Source organism: Podarcis vaucheri, assembly GCF_965113315.1.
Source record: "Podarcis vaucheri genome assembly, chromosome: 5".
NCBI classification, from domain to species: Eukaryota; Metazoa; Chordata; class Lepidosauria; order Squamata; family Lacertidae; genus Podarcis; species Podarcis vaucheri.
The window spans coordinates 59,075,157-59,098,253 of NC_138763.1; the positions used below are offsets into that span (position 1 = coordinate 59,075,157).

Here is a 23,097-nt window from a genome sequence, read left to right on the forward strand (position 1 = left end):
CTCACTGCATTTTAAGACACTAAGGTGTACATACTTGTCCTCCTCTTGTCCCACTGCTTCCTCCCCTTGGGAAAACTGCTCTTTAGTGCTCCATCAGAACAAATGGCAATTTGGGTTTTCCTTGGATTGCTATTTGTTCCTATTTATTGATGAAGAGCAGGTTTTCCCTTGGAAAGGAGCAAGGCAAGGGGAAAAGCAATCGGACCCGTGCCTAGAAAGCGTGGGTCAAGCAGAAAACTGCTGAGCCCTGTACTTTCTAGGCACAGCACAAGCGCAAGTCTGGGTGACCCCTTAGTCACATCACTAAAACTCTTGTTTTGAACAGAAAGCATGAAGGCATCCTCAAACTTCAAAGGCTGAAGTTAAAAAAAGAAAAGAAAAGAGAAAACCTTCCTTTCATGACTAACATGCTTCAGTAGTTCTTTATAGCATTTACTTCTGAGATACCGTGCACCTCCACCTAGCAAATTGCATACTAAATTGATCTCACTTGTCATAACTCTATCAGCTGTGAAAGATGGCTGGGAATGAAGAATGCATTGGGTAACAATTGCATTTTTGGACTGAGGCAACTTTAGTGAGACCCCAGCCAATTGAGATGAAAGAAAGCACATCAGACATCACAGAAACAAAGATTGTCTTCAGTTTATATTGAAAGCTCTTGGTATTAATGCAGTTCTGCAGCAGGAAACACAGATAAACAAGCACCAAACCTGCTCCCCTATTTGCTATGGTTTATTTCTTATGACCTCCCCTGCTTTTTCTCATATACTAGTAGGGGAAAACAACAACAATAATACAAGTTAATTGCTTTGCACATTTTCTTTTAATAACAAAGAGGGGGGATTAAAGCTATCCTCTAGGGATTAAAGTTTCCCTCTCAACAACCTAGTTTGTCACAGATTATGGAGAAGGGTCTGTGATAAAGTCTAATTGGCATAAACAGGATGCAAACCTTTGCTTAAAATGCTTCCTGGAATAAAAACAAAGGACTGTATCCAACTAAATAGCACAATCTATTTTGGCTGAGGAAAAGAAATTCCTCAGCCTCTTGTCTTACAAGCTCCCTAAATATGTTCTGGGTCTTCCCCGCCCCAACCCTCCAGAACAGTTTTTGGGGTGGAGAAGAGAGCGAGGGGAAAGTTATATTGCACCCAAAGTTCTAGCTACCTTTTCCCCTCTCAAACAAAGCTTGTTCAGTACTTTCACTTACCCTGTTGAAGGGTTCATGATGCAGCCTCCTTTGTCAGCAGATGCTTTGCAGTTGCAACCCCTTTCCAGTGTATCATGGTTCATCCCAAAATTATGGCCCAACTCATGTGCCAGAGTTACTGCTGCTCCCAGAGGGCTGTCGGAATGGTCCTTAAAACAAAACAAAAAATAGAGAGAGATAAGAGTAAAGCATTTTATTAAAAAGGATGAAATAATATAGTCTACACAGTGATAAATGACCAAGCTAATTAGGTATTAATTGTTATAGATGTGGCGCATGGCAAGAGTAATTACACTGTTATTACGGTAAATAAACAACAACACCAAGATCCTGCCCATTTGCCTTATTCTTCCATGCAGACAGCAGTGAGAAGTTGCTTGAAAATGCAGTCCTCTGGAGGCAGTGCCACAGGGAAAGTTGTTTATGTGCCAGTAGGCCCCTGACATAGTTTCATAAGTGCCAGGTCTAGCAATACAAATCCCTAACACAGCAGGATTGCACTGGCATCGCTGAAAGCTACTTTACACAAATAGCTCACAATATGGAGCTTTCTCTGCACAGTTGGGTTTCAAAAGGTCCACTCAAACTGCTGCTTTTGTGTATGAACTGGGCCACATGTCTGGAAAGACCCATGCGGTGACTTGTGAGGTCCAGCTACCTCCTTACCCCTATCTCAACCCTACTGTCCTGTGATGGAGGCTGGTATATGGACACATCCATGGCTTGGTTCACACATGCATGCACATGATGAATGCAAGACCAAGTGATGACTTGAAAGCTTGAATGGGCCTTCTAAGGCAGAAGCTTCATATTCATACCATGCTTTTCAACCGTGTGATTTCACATGTTCAAGTGTCATTAAACAACTGCAGAGAAATGAACTGGTGTAAATGTACTTGTGAACCTAACTAATTTATCGAAAGGTGGAAGTGACGCAACAGAAAATGGCTCATTCTACAAAATGGACAGTAGGAAACATGTGCTCGCTACGCTACCAGAACATTAGTACAAATGACATGCAGTTTACAGGGCAAGCCCCAGAAGGTCTGTGTTGTCAATAAAATTAATAGTGGTATTCATTTCTTTTCTTCTGGACAAGAAATATTCTTGCAGAAACTATTTTCGTTGACTGAAAGCTATTTTTGTTGACTGGCACAAACATTTAAAAACTTTTCTATACTGTTCTCTGTGGCATCCATCTATTCCTTTTGAAAAACTGACCTTCTTATAAAAGTTCTCTAAAAAAGAAAAATGCATAAAACATGTAATATAAATGGCTGATCTCCTGTTTATCAGTCAGTAAATGGAATTACTATGTTCATCTGCCTTTTCTAAAAGCACATATGAATTTATTCATCTAAAATCACTCTTCTTCATAACCTTTCAAGCACTCTGATGTGTACAGAGAGTAAAAGCTTAGAACTGTCTAAAAGCTTAATTAAAAAGTAAAATGAAACTCCTAATAAATTATTGGCTTGGATTTCACAATTTTCTGTTTAAGGGGCTTCTGTTAATAGTATGAATAATTGAACTCTCTAGTGAATGAAAAATTGAAAGTACAATCAATTCATAAAAGGCATCACTCTCTGAAATCTGAATGCACTTTATCAAAAGTTGCATGTCATTTAGTACTTCTGAACACATTAGAATCATTCCAAAATTTCACTCATTTTTTAGGAAGACACTAAGTGTTCCTGAAAAAACACACAACTGTAGCTTTTTTTTTTTTATTTTGATCATAAGTCACTTTGTTCTCCCTTCTGTTGCTTCTTGGATACCATTTTTCTCTCCCAAACTGCATGATCCCAGTAAATCATGGATCATTTACTGAGTAAGATAGAATCATAGAATCATAGAGTTGGAATAGACCACAAGGGCCATCGAGTCCAACCCCCTGCCAAGCAGGAAACACCATCAGAGCACTCCTGACATATGGTTGTCAAGCCTCTGCTTAAAGACCTCCAAAGTAGGAGACTCCACCACACTCCTTGGCAGCAAATTCCACTGTCGAACAGCTCTTACTGTCAGGAAGTTCTTCCTAATGTTTAGGTGGAATCTTCTTTCTTGTAGTTTGGATCCATTGCTCCGTGTCCGCTTCTCTGGAGCAGCAGAAAACAACCTTTCTCCCTCCTCTATATGACATCCTTTTATATATTTGAACATGGCTATCATATCACCCCTTAACCTCCTATTATATGTGTTACAGTGGTGCCTCGCAAGACGAAATTAATCTGTTCCGCAAGTCTCTTCGTCTAGCGGTTTTTTCGTCTTGCGAAGCAACCCTATTAGCGGATTAGCACTATTAGCGGTTTAGCGGCTATTAAAGGCTTAGCGGCTATTAAAGGCTTAGCGGATTAGCGGCTTAGAAAAAGGGGGGGAAGCGGAAAAAAATCGGAACACTCGCAAGACGTTTTCGTCTTGCAAAGCAAGCCCATAGGGAAAATCGTCTTGCGAAGCAGCTCAAAACCGGAAAACCCTTTCGTCTAGTGGGTTTTCCGTCTTGCGAGGCATTCGTCTTGCGGGGCACCACTGTATAACAGTATTTATTCAATCAAAATTTGGCTATTGTAGCATTATCACTAAGATCAAGTGAAGTACCATTACTGTTATAAGAACAGGCTCCTGTTTTGCAGAGGCAGCTGGCTGATTCTTCTTGTATTCCTGCAATGTGTGGATGATTTTATTGCACCTTGCAGTGCACCCAGTAGCAGTTCGCAAGCCAATGGTTCTCACCTGCCTTCTCAATGTCATGCATTGCTGCTGGTAGTTGAGAGGGAGAGGTGAAGGGGCAAAACAGCTGGGAGCTCAGCATGGTGCTGGCACAAGAGCACTGGATTGGCTCTTCTACTGCACCTGTGTAACACTAAGCTCCCTGCCCCTCCCTCTCAGTAAATGGCAGCAAGTCTCTGTTTCGGGAAGCCAGGTGAGAAATGCTGCCAAACATTACAGGGTGCAGCCTCAGCAATTTGGGACTTTGTTTCCTTTCCCCCAGTCTCACACTATGGACATTTTTGCCCTTGTCTGTGTACCGACCCAAATTATTACCAGAAGAGAACTCTCTTTTGCAGGGAGAAGAATACTGAATGACATCCCCCTTCTCATTTCAGCTCAGGCATACCATATAAATAAACTTTGAAAGATGAGTTTCAATTTCATGACACTTTCAATACGAAATACAAACTCTGCATTGTGTTATCAAAATTGTGTTATGAGTCCAGTTCTTCTCCCCCCCCCCAATTTTTTTAAAAAATGTTAAAATGCAATCTTGGCAATTACAGACAACTGCAGTGCAAAACTAAAGTGGTAGCTAAACATTTTTAAATCCTTCTATATAGTAAATGGACCCCTGACCATAAGGTCCAGTTGTGGCTGACTCTGGGGTTGCAGCGCTCATCTCGCTTTATTGGCCGAGGGAGCCGGTGTACCGCTTCCAGGTCATGTGGCCAGCATGACTAAGCCGCTTCTGGAGAACCAGAGCAGCACACAGAAACACCGTTTACCTTCCCTATTTATCTACTTGCACTTTGACATGCTTTCGAACTGCTAGGTTGGCAGGAGCAGGGACCGAGCCACGGGAGCTCACCCCGTCGCGGGGATTCGAACTGCCAACCTTCTGATCGGCAAGTCCTAGGCCCTGTGGTTTAACCCACAGCGCCACCCACGTCCCATTCTATATAGTACTGTTTTGCAAATAATAGAGTTTTAATGTCTAGAGTGAGTCATCTCCACTCCTATGAGCCCTGAATTACCAATGTATTTAATAAATAGAGATATCATCAATCCTGGCTCTACATATGTACCATAGTTTTTTTAGAAGTTCAGTGAAAAAAACCCAGTATTGTAATTTGGATCAATTTGGCAGTGGGGGTGGGTAGAGAAAGAGGGAAGAAGAATTTGAAATGCTTGATCTGTACACAACTATTTTCTTTTTGTATACAATGAAATGTTAAGCTTTCTCTTAATCCAGAAAAGGCAAACTGATCTCCAAACCATGTTTCATGCTTTCAGACACTTATTCTGTATTGTAAACATATTAATTCAATACAGTTATACAATAAATAAAAGCAAGCATACTCCCACAGATGGACCAGGGCAGCAAACGATAGGGCTTTAACATGTCAGCATTATTACCATGTAAAGAGGGAGAACTATTTGGTTCATTTTGAATAAAATTTTACTAGTTATCTAGAGCAATTTCTTCAACACAGGAAATGCAATGTCACAGCAAAAGAGATTGCTTGAACACATTTTGAATTAAACAACTGAAAGCATTTACCCTGAGGATGAGAAAAATATGTGATACTAGGAGAAATCTGAGACTGATGTGTTTCTAATTTTATTCTCCCCCCCCCAAGCTCTTTCTAGTTGTCAAACATTTGAACAAACAGAGGGTAGCATTGGGGCAGGGGAAGTGGCAGTTTAAAACAGTGAGAAGGGAGTTCGGGAAGGCTCTGTTGTTGTTTATTTATTTACTTATTTACCTACCTTACTATATTGCCCTTCAGCCAAGGGTCACAGGACAGTTTACAATATGAAAACATGGGTTAGCTAAGGTGTTGTATCCATCTCTGCTATTTCTCCTTGTTGAAACTGGTTTGTTTTCTTAAAAAAACAGCACCCCTCCGATATCCCTCCATCCCTGTTACTCAGACTTATGCCATTGCTCACCGCCCCCCTTTCAGTGTCCATATCTTCTTAGTGCACTTAAACTTCTCCCTTTTCTATTTTTCAGCTGCTTCATTTGAGACAGATAATGCATGCACAGCCCTCAATAGCCCATAGCACATTCGCACAATAGGTTTCCAGTGCGAATTAGCTGGAGAGATAAATATAAGCATGCCTTGTGCCCAGATAAGTATCCTATAGCCTTGGCCACTTTAGAACCACTGCTACACCTCACTCTAAAACTTAATCACGATGAAGGTAAAGGACCCCTGACAGTTAAGTCCAGTCGCAGATGACTCTGGGGTTGTGTCGCTCATCTCGCTTTACAGGCCAAGGGAGCCGGCGTTTGTCCGCAGACAGTTTTTCCGGGTCATGTGGCCAGCATGACTAAGCCGCTTCTGGTGCAACGGAACACTGAAACCAGAGCAGCGTACGGAAACGCAGTTTACCTTCCCGGCGGAGCCGTACCTATTTATCTACTGTAGATTCCGGCATATAAGACGACTTTTTAACCCTGGAAAAGAGGTTAAAAAGTTGGGGGTCGTCTTATACGCTGGGTATGGCTGCAGTGGGCAGCAGACTCCGCTCGGCATGGGAGGAAGCTGCCCAGCAATGCTAAGACGGCTTCACTGGGCGGCTTCCTCCCGGCACGGAGCCCGCCGTCCACTGCCCAGCGAAGCTGCCAAAGCATATAAGACGACCCCCCCAAATTGGCAGCTGCCAATTTGGGGCATCGTCTTATACGCCCAGTCACCTAATATGCCAGAATCTACGGTACTTGCACTTTTTGGGCATGCTTTCGAACTGCTAGGTTGGCAGGAGCTGGGACCAAGCAACGGGAGCTCACCCAGTTGCGGGGATTTGAACCACCGATCTTCTGATCGGCAAGCCCAAGAGACTCAGTGGTTTAGACCACAGCGCCACCCGCTGACCTTTAACTTTAGGCAACTTGAAATGCATGCACCTTACTTATTAAAAGTGGCAAGTTCTAATAGAAGCTAAAATGAACACACACACACTGTGCTGGAAAGGCAACAAAAACATTAACATATTCTAAAGAGCTATGCTAATAACACAAAAGCTTTTGTTATAGTTACTACCACCTGTTGTGTTTTGTCATCTGACTTATAATAAAAGCTATTACTGGTAAATTGAAAAATAAGCAATTAGGTAAGAGTGCTTATAATTATTTTTCTCTGGCCCATAGCAAAAATGCAGCATGCCTCATAAATAATTTTGGGAGAGTTTTCGTACAAAGCATAGAAATAAAAAGATAAATTACAAATTTTATATTTTTTATTCTGTGAGGCTGTTCTGGTTTCGGATCACTACTCTGAAAGGAGACAACCAAGAAAACATTAAATGATGATATTTCATTACAAGGCTAAGTAGTGGCTTCTCTTTAATAAATTCTCATAATTTCTTGAAACAAGAATATCAACAATAAATAACAACAATAGAAATGGACTTGGTACTTACCATAACAATACCTCCAGACTGCTCTGCAGTACACATGCTCATTATTGGTGCCATACCAATGGTAGTACCTTGGAAATAAGCTCCACTGATAGAAGAAAAGAAAGGTGTGTTTTTTTAAATAAAACACATTCAACTTTAGAAGGCAGGCTTAGCCCACATTCAATGGTAACCTCTTTATTTTACTAAATATAATCCAAAACCAATAATAAGGGCTTTGCTGCTATCTCCTTTAGTGCAGTAAGGACCTATATTCTTTCAGAAAGGAATTACTGTAGCCACCCCTGAGTCAATTGTCTCCTGCCCAGCCCTGGCCAATTTCAATAGTCCAGAAGGGCAAGAATCCAGGACAGAAGTGGAAGGCCTCCAAGCTGTTTCTCAAGTCTGCACAAGGTGAAGTGACATGACTAGATGATGTCCTAGCTGCATCCATCTCTGACTCTGTCAAAGGTCAGCATGAATACAAGACATATTATTCACGAAATAAACACAGCAAGCCTTCAAGGGCTCTAAGTTTTGAACTCCACAGCCTCCAGAAAAAAGCCTCTGCTTGACACTGTGCGGTAAGGAAGTGAGATTCTTTGATACTATCAGCACCACAGAGAAAGTCTGCAGAAGGATTGTCACCTGTGTTTGCTCACATTAATTATGACCCTTCTGTTATTTTGTTCTCTAGTAGGCCACACAATCATTTTTTCACCCTCAAATCCTCAGGAGCCCATACCAAGGAGCCACTGTGGCCCATCAACTGGTGAGGAAGTTTGGGAGCAATCTGGAGTGTGGGAACAGCCTGGAATTTCTAGAATTTTGTAGCACTTTTTTTTTTTTTGAGTAAGAAACCTTTGCTCAGTGTGCAGTTCTTGCATCCGTGGACGTACCTCACTAGTTGTGCATTGTCATGGGGTTTACGAGGTAGAAGTTTCAACTTTCGCCAGTCCAAAAACTCATGAAGGCTGGTGAAGGGGTCTTGGGTTATTGCGCACTTATCCATGTCATTCCAGACTTCCACTCCAACCAAGGCTATTCGTATATTTAGTGGCCTATAGAACTGATGAAACAGCCAAATTAACATGCTGGATTTTTATTTGTAATTTTATTTCAAATTAGAAAGTAGAATATGGCTGTATAAACAGCTTACATGATGGAGGCCTGGAATGGACAACATTTTACATGCAGTGAAGAAGGAAGTTAGGTCATGCTCTCTGGTTGCACCTGCCCTGCTTCTAACACCCCAGGATGGTCAGGCATGGGTGAAACGTTTATACGTAGATATATAAAATGCAATGAACATACAGTGGTACCCCGCAAGACGAACGCCTCGCGAGACGAAAAACTCGCAAAACGAAAGGTTTTTTCGTTTTCGAGTTGCCTCGCAAGACGAATTTCCCTATGGGCTTGCTTCGCAAAACGAAGCTTGCCCCGGGGACAGCGGGTCTTCTCTTTTGAAGCAAGGGGCTGCGGGGAGATAGCGATCTCCCTGCAGCCCCTTGCTGCAAAAGACGTCCGGGGGAAGCGGGGAAGAAGCGCTTCTTCCCCGCTTCCCCCGGACGTCTTTTGCAGGGTTGCCGCCATGCCGAAGCCTGCGCGCGCTGACATCAGCGCTCCCAGGCTTCGCGGACCTCTCCGCCAGCAGCGGCAGCGCTGCCGCTGCTGGCGGAGGGTTGCCGCCATGCCGAAGCCTGCGCGCGCTGACATCAGCGCTCCCAGGCTTCGCGGCGCTGATGTCAGCGTGCGCAGGCTTCGGCATGCCGGCAACCCTCCGCCAGCAGCGGCAGCGCTGCCGCTGCTGGCGGAGAGGTCCGCGAAGCCTTGGCCGGACAGCTTTTGAAGGCAGGCGGGGGGGGGAGCAAAGACTTTCACCCCCGCCAGCCTTCAGAAGAGGAAGGCTGGCGGGGGGCAAAAGTCTTTGTCCCCCCTGCCTGCCTTCCCAGGGGCTTTCAAATCGCCCCGGACAGCGGAGAAGTCCTCCGCTGTCCCTGGGCGATTTTAAAATGCCGCCCGCCAGCATTTTAAGATCGCTCCGGACAGCGGAGAAGTCCTCCGCTGTCCCGGGGTTTTTTAAAATGCTGGGGGTGGGAAGAAAAGCCCTTGTCCCCCCCCCCAGCCTTCAGAAGAGGTCCGGGGACAGACTGTCCCCGGACCTGTTCTGAAGGCGGTTTCCCTAGGAACGCATTAATTGATTTTCAATGCATTCCTATGGGAAACCGTGCATCGCAAGACGAAAAAACCGCAAGACGAAGAGAATTGCGGAACGAATTAATTTTGTCTTGCGAGGCACCACTGTATCTAACTTCATAGATGACAACTGGATTATAAGTGGGTCAGCGACCGCGCTGCAGGTCTATGTGAGTTGTACTTCAACAAAAATATGCCCTGAATCCCTGAAATAAGGATGGAACTCTCTCTCAACAGTGAGATTCCTTAGCCTAGCAGACATTTGAGATCTGACAGGTGACTTGTAGTTGTAAGCTTCTTCTCTATTGAAGTGTATATAATTAATTAATGGTCATTATACAGGTGCCTCCCCACTTTTGCGTGTTCCATTTGCACATGACTGCGTACACACGTGGTGCCGGGAAGTGAGTAAATAATTCAATTCAACTCCGGAAATGGCGGGAGAGTCCTCATGGATCACAAGGAGACTCTCCCCAGAGCTCAAGGAGGACATCAGTCCGAAAGAGACCAGAGGTGCACTGGGGCTTTGTATATGCTGCTCCGCCTCCTTGCCTTACACTTGGTGTGCAGGGTGGCACAGCAGAACTTTCCCCCGCATGTTCCAGCCTCCTGCCAGCCACAGAACTTCAATTTTAGTTGTGGATATTTTTGAATATAGTATTCTTAGTATGGACTGAAGAGAGAGCAGCAGAGAGGGTGTCTAAAGGATGTTTAGAGATGCTCCCCACGGGGGGGGGGGGCTGGAACGTGACTCATGCATAAGTGGGGAGTCACCTGTGTTTCCCCTTTCCACACACATTTTCTCAATGGGGAATGACTTCAGTAAGAGCAGGTTTGCTATTGTTAGAAAGTAGACTACTTCACAGCAACAGAAAGCACCGTTGTCCTTTTAAAAAACTGCTGAATAGTGGAAAAGATGGACAAAGGACACAGCTCTGTTGGATTCACAGCTCTTTATTTCAGCAGTTAGAACTGCTCCTGGAATCAAACTGACTGCAACCTAGCTGGCCGCTTTATATAATACTAATTAACTTGAAACAGTAACAACTCACAACTAGCTAACCAATCAGGAGCGACAGTTTTCAATCCTTCATTTACATACTGGTGGCCCTGAGTGAGAACTGCCACTAATCTGAATACCTAACACAAATGTTACCTTATCAACATAGTTGGCAATTTCTACCAGCCTCAGCTTCACCTTCTCCACGTCTTTGCCCTGTCTCTGAAACTACAAAAAATAGTAACAAAGAACCATCAACTCATGAGTATTATACTCATTATTCTGCAGACATTATTTGCATTCTCGACGAAGACATTAACTGACATATGGGTTTTACATACAATATGGGCCCATAGTAAGCTCCTATTGTTGCCAGTAGAACCCACATATGCCTTAAAACAAGCAAACATTGTGTGAAGGGGTGTGGTTTTTCAAACAACAAAAAAGGGCTTCTCATCCTGATCCCACACAGCTGACTCACTGGGATCCATCTTATTGTGCAAAGAAAAAGGCTCTCATTTTAGCTGTCTCTCTGCCATAGGAAGAAAGCAATTCTGCTGTTTAAGCAGAGGTGTTGAAGAGGCAACGTCTGTCATTCTGAATAAAAGAAAATGCAAATTGGAAAACATTTAAATACGAGGTTTTTCATTTTTGGTTGCACTTCAGAAAGTTGAGATACTTTCAACCATCTGTCTTGTGTATTTGTTTTGAAGCTCTTTTGCAAATGCTCAGCAATTTATGCAGCCTTGCTGAATTCAGTAACCGGCAAACTGTATCTAAAGAAGCTACACCACAGAATTGGTATTATTAATGCAAGCCAATCATAGCCTTAGTTCTGTTGGGTGAAAATTAAATAATGCAATGTAGCTCCAAGCATTCAAGAATTATGTTTCCTGAATCCATGCACATTTCATTAGTATGATTTAGCAAATTTAGGGATAGGGATTTCTCTCCCCCCCCCCACTTCTTGCTTTGAGATACCTGCAAAGAGGCTTAACTATTTGTAATACCTTAGCATGCCTTGCAAATCATTGTGGAGACTTGGCAGAAACTGAATTCTTTACGTACTTTTTAGTAACAGAGACAGCATTATACATTATATTATATTTAGGAGGCCCGTATATATTTTAATGTGAATCTAATTAATTAGCACTTCCCACACAAATATGTGGAAGTATAGCTATCCTTTGAAATTCACTTCTCTGAATTTTGTGATGCAGTTCTCTAACCCAAAAACGTAGATAAAAAGGATTTATTTTGGAAAAGTGTGCACAGATATGTACACATTTGTGAAAAGAACATAAAAAATGCATTATGTTGGGGAAAATTTGGTTGAAAATGCAGATGTTTGGAGAAATGCGAACAAAAATACATACACTTTTTCATGCTGTACTTAAAATTGAAAAAGGAGAGAATGTGATAAACTAAGATAGGCAGATTCGTTCATCTGTGTATGCTACACATCAAACTTTGCAACCCTTGGATTGGGTTGCACCTTGTTTCACTTGGGTAGCTCACTGGTGCACTACTGTTCACTTAATGCAATATAATGTATATACAGAAGTCCACAAATATGGTTTCTAGGCTGTCAGTCGTGACTAGCAATTCACCGTATTTTTCGCTCCATAAGACGCACCTGACGCACCTGTGGCCACAGACATGTGATTTGACGGTGAGTTTGGCGTAGCCAAATGCAAAAATCTTGAGAATCCATGTGAATCCGTGCTTTGTAACCATGTTTTTGTGCCATTGCGGCCCCATGAAACAGTGGGTGCGTGATTTTTTTTGGTGCATGCTGTAGCCATGGACATGCTATGTGATCTGATGGTAAATTTGGGGTGTCCCAATGCAAAAATCCTGAGGATCCATGGGTTTTTACCTCCCCCCTCCCAGATAGCCTCCTTTATTTCTAGCCTCCCTTATCTCCCTCTCCAATCACTTACTGATCAGCTGCTTCCTTTCAACAGTCCCTTCCCTCTTGTTTGCCTTAGTGTCTTTTCCTTAGCTGGAGCAGGTTTTTGCTCCTCCTTTTCTTCTAATTTCTTTCCTCAATGCTTTAGTCTTCCTGTCTCCAATCCTTGCAAGTTCACTGTCTTTACCTCCCCCCTCCCAGGCAGCCTCCTTTATTGCTAGCATCCCTTATCTCTCTCCCCGATCGCTTGCCATCAGTGGCTTTGTTTCAACACCCACTTCCCTCTTTTTTCTTTTTTTTTTTAAAGCATGATCTGCTTTTTGCCCCTGGGCAATTCAGCTCCAGGGATCACACATTCGCTCCATAAGGCACACATACAATTCCCCTTACTTTTTAGGAAGGAAAAAGTGCGTCTTATGGAGCAAAAAATACGGTAATGCTGACAGCCGGCAAATGACCATACCAAGCTCTATCTAGCCTAATGCTGCCTACTGTCATTGTAGCAGATTCTCCATGGTTTCAGGCCATGGTGGAGATGTCAAGAACTGAACCTGGGACCTTATAAATGCAATGCCTGCATTCTTACACTTAGCTATGCCTCCCCCTTTTCTGGTAGAAATCACAGCACAATAAAAAAACCACCCCAACACTTTTAATACATGTAGGTAGAGAGTGGAACATAGCATTTACCATTAATATTTCTTTACCATGGAACAGGTTAGTCCACCACACTAATTTAAAGAAGCGTTTTCATTTTTTCAGTTTTTTATATCATAGATATCAATGAAGCAACAACATGAGGACAGTGAAGTATTTATCTGATTCCTTCTCTCAAAGAAAATGAATTTTCAAGGCATATCATTCCACTAGTTTTATACAACCCCCTTACAAATATATTTCTTCACATTTTTAACTTTAGAAGTTGTGTACCTCTCGATTATCAGCCACAATAATGAGTTCCACATACTTGGTAGATTTCAGGGCTTCCCTCTTGTGCTACCGAAAAAAAGATATTTGTTTATTTTTATATATTCCCTTTCCCTATTAAAAAAAATGCTAAAGGCAGATAACAACAACAACAACAAAAAGCAAGTAAACAGTATCATAATCCACAAAAAATTATCATAATAAAATCAGATTAGGGCAGATAAAAAGCAGCCAGTTAAAAACATAATTAAACTAAAATACAAGTTAAAACACAGAGCAAAGAGATCAGATGAATGCTATTAGTAATCCAAGGACACCTAGGTCTCTAGATATCTATTTCCTATAACAGTGGTATGTTATAAAACAATTTAAATATCACTACTTCATTTGTGTGTGTGCGTAAAATGAAATTTGTATCGCACCTCTCTTCCATCATGGAACTATGGCTAAACCATAGTTAGCAATAATGTCATAAGCGACCAAGTTTTAGTACAGATGAGGTTCTTGGGTGGACTTCCATCCACGTACTGACCAGACCAGTCCCAGAGCTTCTTAGCTTCAACAAGGTTGTTGGACAATGTCCTGGGCCCACCATATTTCAATATTCCCATGCAATGAGATAAAAGTGCAACATTCTTCAATATTAGTGTACAGTGGACTGGCATGATAGTCACTTCAGTCATAACACATTTTAAACACATGGATACACTTTGCCTCTCCTGTTGTTTGTATTCACATGTAAATTGCAAACATAATGAAGTTTGCGACATGGATCATCTAGTAAGGACCACCAACTTAGATTTGCTTATTTTCATGCTATATTCATACACATCTTCAGATACTAAAATTGAAATATAATTTCAAGGCAAGAAACTAAGGGGTCAGAAGCGATGAACACCTTAAGTCAGGGGTAGGTAGATTTAGGATTATTAGATCTACTTTACTTTTTACTAGAACCCTGAGGTCCACTGACCTAAGCCTGGGGCAAAGATATTAAACAACCGAAATTGAAGCCTAAGAACTGAATGGAGTTCATGGTTCTTCCACACAAAAATCCACTCTTGGTTACCCCAATATTACTTCATTTCAGTAATATAATTTAGATCGGTGTGTGTGTGTGTGTGTGTGTGTGTGTGTATGTCATTTTGTTGCTGCTAATGTAAAATATTGGGTGTCTGAAATATTTGCTGAGATGGTGCAATCCATGTATCAGTAGAGTCAATCTAACCTCCTGCACATCCCTCAAGAAATGCACACACACATTACACGTTCTTCATTGTACCCCAGAACAGGGTACTTGAATGTGAAAAAATACACTGAGATTAAAAAATGAAGGGTAGATCAACCTTAGAACAGCGGGGAAGTATATATAATACATAAGTAACTTTGTATTAATGTAGCATTTTTACATGTAACTGGTTTTTTTGTTGTAATATTTGGTTTAACTTGTCTGTTGTTGCTTCTGTTTTCTGCATAGCACTTAAGATATTTTTAATATACCGATATACCGATCAATCAAAGTACAGCTGTACCTTGGTGGTCAAATGGAATCCGTTCTGGAAGTCCGTTCGACTTCTGAAAATGTTCAACAAGCAAGGCGCAGCTTCTGATTGGCTGCAGGAGCTACCTGCACTCAATTGGAAGCCACGGAAGATGTTCGGCTTCCAAGGAATGTTCGCAAACCGGAACACTCACGTTCGAGTCGCAAGGCGTTCAAGATCCAAGGTACGGCCGTATTAAATGTACTAGTAGGCAGTAACCTTTTTGTCTCTGAAGGGCTATATAGGGCAGTCGGAAGGAGAGGGCCACATACCAGTAGGTTTGAGCAGGAAAAAAGGGAGGTGTGAGGAGGTCGCTGATACAAGTAAATGAAAGGTAGAGATATAGAGATATTGGATGTGTTTATTTTTAAATGTTTTTGCTTTTCTTGTTGTTTTATTGTGTTGTTTTTTGTTTTTCCCCCCTTTATTTTTGATGTATTGTGAACTTTTTATTGTTTCTTTCTTCTTTTTTCTGTAACTATTAAACTTTTAATAAATATCTTTTTTTTAAAAAAAAGATTCATCTTCACAAACAGTACAAACAACCAAATGAGCAGCATTTTCATGCTCCAAAGAATTTGAACTACCTCAAAATAAAAACAAATGGGACAAAAGAGCTCCTGGAGATATGAGGTAAGCTCCTGAACTTCTTATGTCTGATTAACATTATTAATCTGCTCCATGACTTGTCTGGAGGATGCGTTTCTTAGACAGACCATTTGTTTCTAAAATACACCTAATTATCACTTCTCTCTGCTTGCACAGCACAGCTTTCATAGTGCAATCAACTCCTCATTCATCCAAGACCGTAATTTTTTTAAAACAACAACAACAACACAAACACAAAATAATTAAGCAAAATAACATATTTACAAACTATGTAAATGCAAAGGGGGGAAAAACAGTTTAGAGTCCTTGTTTCCCCACACTATTTCACAGTCTCTGCAGGATTCTTTTTATTTAATCTAGTGTCAAAACAGATAAGCAAGAACCCTAAAGTAGCTTCAGAGAAGCTTATTCCTTGGTGGCTGAAAGCACATGGAGATGTAATTGTTGGCAGTTCCAACCACATGTCTTTGCACGCTACCACATCCTGAGATTTCTGAGGAAAGCTGTGAGGAAAGGAACCTAATGCTGAGTTTTAAAAGTGGCTGAAATCTGTAAACAATCATCTCTTCATGTAGTAAGATTTAAAATGGCCAATACATACTTCCTGAAGTTCTATTTCCACCAGATAGGGATTATCATTTTAGGAAGAAAAAAACCACCACTTTTTAAAGTCTTTAAACAAGCTATGGAGTTTATCTACAGCCTTGCTGAAAATTGCCTTTAATTTGTTTTGTCTCGTGTTAGGATTTATTCTGGAGTGAACTGCTCTGTTACAGTGAAGTCTGCTTGGAGAAAGTGCTTTTCATACAAAGGAGCTTAATAACTGGAAACAAAAGACGTGTGTGCAGATCAAATATCCTTATTAATGTGAATAGGAATGTGCTGTGAGCTCCATAGAGGTATCTGAGTGCATCTTTGATATCTAGACCAGAACACATGGTTGTCTGTAAACTTGCTTCCCTGTAACTTATACAGTATATGTACAAAGCCAGAGATTTGTTTTTTTAAAAAAACAATTTAAATCCTTTTTATCATTTATCTTAAAGTTAAATTGAAACACTTTTGAAACATACCGGTACTTATCAAAAGATATTTGGAGAAATATATTAAAAATAAAATCCCCCATTTTAAACAGTAGCTATTTCTTTTTTATTAAGGTGACCTAATTACTCCATGGGACGCGGGTGGCGCTGTGGGTAAAACCTCAGCGACTAGGACTTGCTGATCGCATGGTCGGCGGTTCAAATCCCCGCAGCGGGGTGCGCTCCCGTTGCTCGGTCCCAGCACCTGCCAACCTAGCAGTTCGAAAGCACCCCCAGGTGCAAGCAGATAAATAGGGACCGCTTACTAGCGGGAAGGTAAACGGCATTTCCATGTGCTGCGCTGGCTCGCCAGAGCAGCTTCATCACGCTGGCCACGTGAGCCGGAAGTGTCTTCGGACAGCGCTGGCTCCCGGCCTCTAGAGTGAGATGAGCGCACAACCCTAGAGTCTGTCAAGACTGGCCCGTACCAGCAGGGGTACCTTTACCTTTAATTACTCCATACAGTATTTGTATGTGGGGGGAAACTTTTCCTCTTGGGAACATATTCAGTACAGAATCTATATGAATGGAACCTTAAGTATATAAGGCTGACTTCAGACTTCACCTTCACCAAATGGGAAAGGTTTTTTCTGCCTATGGAAGGCTACTGTTCAGCAGAGGGATCCCACTAACTGAGGGAACTTCAGCTGATTTTTCCACTCCCATTGCATAAAACTGCACTACCTCTGTCTCCTAAACATCCAGAACAGTCTGGGATGTGGTACTGAGGTCTGCAGGCAAAAAAGTGCTTCTCCTCTTCTGCTGGTACAAGTTTGAATCCAACCCATATGTGTACTACGTTGGCATAGAATCTGTCACAGCCTTGAAGATCACATATGTTTATACAGTACGTTACTCATGGCTCCCTCACTTTTATAAATTATTTTGCAAGACTGGTTATTCTGATATGGAACTCTATGCACATTTATACATGAGCTGTTCTAGTGTTAATGAACTGAAACAGTCTACACATCCATTGTATAGCTGCAGCACATACAATGGTAAAACGGATTTTAGAAGCATACAGTAAGGAGCAATAATATTTGGAAATGTACCTTTTAAGGCTAATACAATGCAAATGCATTTGTTCCATCATATAAATAATACCCCTTGATGTTGGGCTAGGCTGGTGTACCTAATTTGAACTTAATAAATATGATAAGTGGGTTACATAGCCAATGTGCCTTATGCACTACAATACTTCTCATGCAATAAGTACTTTAGACAGATCTGCTACCACATTATTCCCTGACCCCTCTCTTTAATGCTTGCTTAATGCATATATAAATATGTGGTCTTATTTGCTGTATCTGCCAAAACCTCTTCCCCCATTTCATTACACAGTATGTAGCTCCCATTATCTTGATATGCATTTTTATTCAAGTGATATACCAATGGGGAAAATGTTTGAGACCCTATACTTTAACAGTGTAACTGACTGGGGCATTTATAATTTTTCAACAGCAGAATCTTCCATAATAGTCTTTAGTTATTGGGAAACTCTTTTCCTAAATTTGGAGTTTGTTATTAGAATAGTAACAGAAATCAGGCCACCAGCAGCACTTGTTGATCTGCTAGCTATCAGAAAGAATTATAGGGACAAACTACAGACAGCAACCTATTTCTGTAAAGCAGAGATAGGCAGCTTATGGCCCTACAGATGCTGCTGGACTGCAGCTCCCATCATTCCTGACCATTGGCCATGCTGACCGGGGTTGACAGGAGTTGGAAGCCCAACCATATCCAGAGGGCTACAGGACCCCCATCCTTGCCACAAAGTATTTAGTCATTAAACATTATGCAGACATATTTAACCTTTAGCTGACAAAAGATGCTGCTTAGAAATTCAAGTGGCTTGAATAGTTAATGAGGAAGATTCACAAAATGGAAAAATAAACAGTGGATGCGAACCTTTTCCCGGCAATAGCACAATGTACAAAGTAAATCAGCTTTCCCCAATATTCTCTACTTTTGCCATGTATTGCTGCAATATGCTTCAAAACAGACTTTATCCCAAGATATGGAGACATAATGTCAGATTTGCCTAGATCTGATTCTTTAAAAGCATGAAGGAGAAAAGTACAATTTCCACCTACCCTGCTAGCAAATTTCTGGATAAATTGTGTGGTATCCTCCGGAGTGATGCCTGAGATGTTAGGATGATGACCACAAGAACCCAGAGCTAGTTTTAAGTCCCTTGCTTGGTAGATTATATGTTCATTTGTAGCACCTTCCAGTGGCTCCAAAATATAGGCATTATCCTCAAACAAAATAAGTCCCCTGTAGTATAAGACAAATAAATGATGCATTCCTTTATAGTGCTATGTCGTATGCTTGGTTTGCAACAAAGTGACAGATTTTCAATAAGTATGAAAGAATAGCATATGTTTAGATCAAACCCCAATGGGGCACAACTATAAATTCTGCATACTGTAATCTTGGCATACAGTTCGCTACAATGAATGTATTGTTTCTCTCTGCTTAAACCCTGCAGCCCAGTGCCAAACTGCATTTGCATTTTATAGCAATGCATGAACATTCTCTTCCCAGAGAGACGACGTCATCTGGCACAGGGCTGGTGCTCAGCAACTCTTTCTGATATTTTGAATTATTATGACTTTAATGAATTTATTCTTGCTTGCTTTACTTATATGTTACTGTATTTGATATTATAGTGTTTGCAACTATAGTATCTATAGATATATTATATAAATAAAAAATAGATATAGATATTATCACTATGGTGATTATTGTGAGCTGCTTTCAGCTCAACGCTTGTTGGAAAAGTGGAATACAAATATCAAATCGATATCAAGTGACCATTGCTCAAGCCTTTGCAGTGTACTTGTTTTGGAAAACTCCAAAGAAAAATTAACAAACAGAAACAACAGTCTTTAAACTCTAGTATGGGCATTCAACATGCCAAAGGGTATGGCTATCAGCAAATACCAATGAAAACAAAATTAAACAAGGAAACAGGATCAATTTAAAAAAACTTTTTTTTTTTGGATCAGTTAATAAGACCAAATTGGTTTGTTGAGAATGGTGAGAGTGGGTGCATGAAGAATTCAGCACATATTGTTAAGAGTCTTATAATTACTCCACTATGTGTTCAGCTCAATGCTCGATCAATGATCACTGTGCCAAAAGCACACACCATTTTAAGCAGCTTTGTAACATCATTGTCATCCCACATTTAAGAGCAGAAATTCTTCCAAGACAGCTTACAAGGAAAATAAAAAAGACATTAATAAAATCACATTGAAATGACACCAAAATAATGAATGAGTCTTCAGGATTCTTCCCAACTGCAGCCGGTTTTGTGGGTGGGAAGTTGAGTGGGAACAATCCTGATGGAATAGACTCTGAAGTCTTCTCTTCTTTGCCTACTTGACTCACTCGCCTTCTTTCACACAGGTTGGAGGGGAGACAGAGAACCCAGGTGGAGCAGGCTTTGAGAGCTGGCTCTGAGATCTTTGAGTGCCTACCTGCTTGCTTGGTGCTCCTGTTCCTTCCCCGTTGTATGTAATGACTTGCAAGTTGGATATGTGAACCAAAACAGGGCTGTGTCACCACATGCCCTCCCTGCATTGGGAACGTCCAGTCTACATTCTCACAATGCTCAATGAAGAATGAAATCAAGGACGCATCCAAGAGAGAGCTCAAAGTATAGGTGATGGTGTGGAAGCAAGAAGTCTGTTACTTGCTCCTCTTCAGCTCAAGACCGCTCTTCCACCAATGGCTATCAAACCCATTGCAGGGGCCAACACGCAATTTAATTCCTGACAATGAATGTGGATCACCTCCATGAGGGATAACATGAAAACTAGTTCAGTCTTTGTTGCAAAACTGGTACTGAGCTGGAGACGAAGATATCTCCATTTCTCCTAAGCACCTACCTCCCAAGATTTCATAGTGCAATACAAATCACCTCTCTACACCACAACTGATTCTCCTTCTGCAAGATAGGGATAACACTTAGCTCTCTCAACAGGGTGTTACAAGGCTTAACTAGATCCTTTCAGAAAGCATCCTTAGGAATAAACAGCAATAATTCCTACTGCTTTTGAAAAGTGGCTGCACTCCGGCTTATGTAATTACTGCCAAAAGCTTTGAGCTGTATAAGAGATTCTTTAATTCCTGTATCCAAATAGCTATGAGCTACTGGTACTTAATACACAGTATTAGCTACCTCCCTAGGCAAAGAGAACTTTTCCTGTAAGACCCTGCTCCAGGGAAGCTGGGAGGGCACAGTCTTAAAAATTATGCCAAGCCTACAAGATGATCTAGAAGCTTTTATGGGGTAACATAATGATCAGGTTTTACTTATCACATGCCAATCAACACAGCATTCCAATCAAAAATTAGAATCATAGAATCATAGAGATGGAAGAGACCACAAGGGCCATCGAGTCCAACCCCCTGCCAAGCAGGAAACACCATCAGAGCACTCCTGACATATGGTTGTCAAGCCTCTGCATAAAAACCTCCAAAGAAGGAGACTCCACCACACTCCTTGGCAGCAAATTCCACTGTCAAACAGCTCTTACTGTCAGGAAGTTCTTCCTAATGTTTAGGTGGAATTTTCTTTCTTGTAGTTTGAATCCATTGCTCCGTGTCCGCTTCTCTGGAGCAGTAGAAAACAACCTTTCTCCCTCCTCTATGTGACATCCTTTTATATATTTGAACATGGCTATCATATCACCCCTTAACCTCTTCTTCTCCAGGCTAAACATGCCCAGCTCCCTTAGCCGTTCCTCATAAGGCATCGTTTCCAGGCCTTTGACCATTTTGGTTGCCCTCCTCTGGACACGTTCCAGTTTGTCAGTGTCCTTCTTGAACTGTGGTGCCCAGAACTGGACACAGTACTCCAGGTGAGGTCTGACCAGAGCAGAATACAGTGGCACTATTACTTCCCTTGATCTAGATGCTATACTCCTATTGATGCAGCCCAGAATTGCATTGGCTTTTTTAGCTGCCGCGTCACACTGTTGACTCATGTCAAGTTTGTGGTCAACCAAGACTCCTAGATCCTTTTCACAGGTACTGCTCTCAAGCCAGGTGTCACCCATCTTGTATTTGTGCCTCTCATTTTTTTTGCCCAAGTGCAATACTTTACATTTCTCCCTGTTAAAATTCATCTTGTTTGTTTTGGCCCAGTTCTCTAATCTGTCAAGGTTGTTTTGAAGTGTGATCCTGTCCTCTGGGGTGTTAGCCACCCCTCCCAGTTTGGTGTCATCTGCAAATTTGATCAGGATGCCCTTGAGTCCATCATCCAAGTCGTTGATAAAGATGTTGAATAAGACCGGGCCCAAGACAGAACCCTGTGGCACCCCACTAGTCACTCAATCAATAAAATAAAATAAAATAATGGAAAGCTATAACATGTGCTATAATTGTCCTTAATTACCAGAGTTATTTTTTCATAGCGTTCCTTCCTTAATCATTGTCTCCGTTTTGTCCTTTTTTGAGGAGATCAGATTAATAGGTGCCTAATGTGACTTGCTGGCATTGTGGGCTAGCAAGTAGGCAGATGTCTTATTTTTAGCACACGTTGATGTAATTGCTTTCCTATGAATACTAAGGCTGGAATCCTGCACACCCTTACCTGGGAGTAAGTTCCATAGAACGAAGTGTAGGATTACTCACCCTCCCACAGAACAAACCTTGGAGTGATGTGGCCCTGATCTTAGTTGGTTAGAGTGTGGTGCTGACAACACCAAGTTTGCAGGTTTGATCCCATAAGGGACAGCTGCATATTCCTGCATGCACCGGGTTGATCCTCAGGGTCCCTTCCAATGCTATGATTCTATGATCCTCACTGTGGGAAACTGCACACTTGCTCATTCTCACCAGTGAAACATGCCAATGATAGGATTGCATCACAATGCTGGTGCAAAGGTGCCAGTCATATCCTGTAGCAGCACTGGATTCCTTAAGCTTGATCCTATATACCAGACATCCCCAAACTCAGCCCTCCAGCTGTTTTTGGACTACAACTCCCATCATCCCTAGCTAACAGGACCAGTGGTCAAGGATGGGAATTGTAGTCCCAAAACAGCTGGAGGGCCAAGTTTGGGGATGCCTGCTATATACTCTTACAGTGGAGTACACAGAGGATAGGATGTAGTGGTGTTTTAAGTTACCTTCAATAAAGCTGAGAATGACACTGAAGATGACTTATTCAGCCACATGTAAACATTCCTAGCCACTGCGCATCCTGCAACATGAATGAGACTCTGCAAAGATACAACCAGCAGTGGCCAACAACTTCCTACAGCTGCTAACTTTATGAGAAAGCTTAATTAAATAAATGTGGCACTCTTCTGGGCATTTCCCCCCCCCCTCCCATGTTCACAACCTTTTTAATATCTAAATAATGTGCAAAATGTAGAAGTTTTTGTCTTAATTTTGTTGACAATATAAACTTAAAATAGCTCTGCTTTATTTAAGGTCAGAGAGAATTCTTGATTATTTCCTACTGAGGGCTTCAGTTT

General features: G+C 41.6%; 1 protein-coding gene across 2 annotated transcripts in view; it reads right to left on the reverse strand.

Moving 5' to 3' along the window:
• ADAM12 (ADAM metallopeptidase domain 12) overlaps nt 1-23,097 on the reverse strand; it is a 189,079-nt gene that overhangs the window by 55,569 nt on the left and 110,413 nt on the right. For both annotated transcript variants that reach the window (XM_082222835.1, XM_082222836.1), the window contains 6 exons: nt 18,697-18,880; nt 13,372-13,437; nt 10,686-10,757; nt 8,233-8,402; nt 7,358-7,442; nt 1,214-1,362 (listed from right to left, as the gene is read on the reverse strand). In XM_082222835.1, coding sequence (XP_082078961.1) covers nt 1,214-1,362; nt 7,358-7,442; nt 8,233-8,402; nt 10,686-10,757; nt 13,372-13,437; nt 18,697-18,880 — 726 coding nt within the window. The remainder of the gene's footprint in view (nt 1-1,213; nt 1,363-7,357; nt 7,443-8,232; nt 8,403-10,685; nt 10,758-13,371; nt 13,438-18,696; nt 18,881-23,097) is intronic.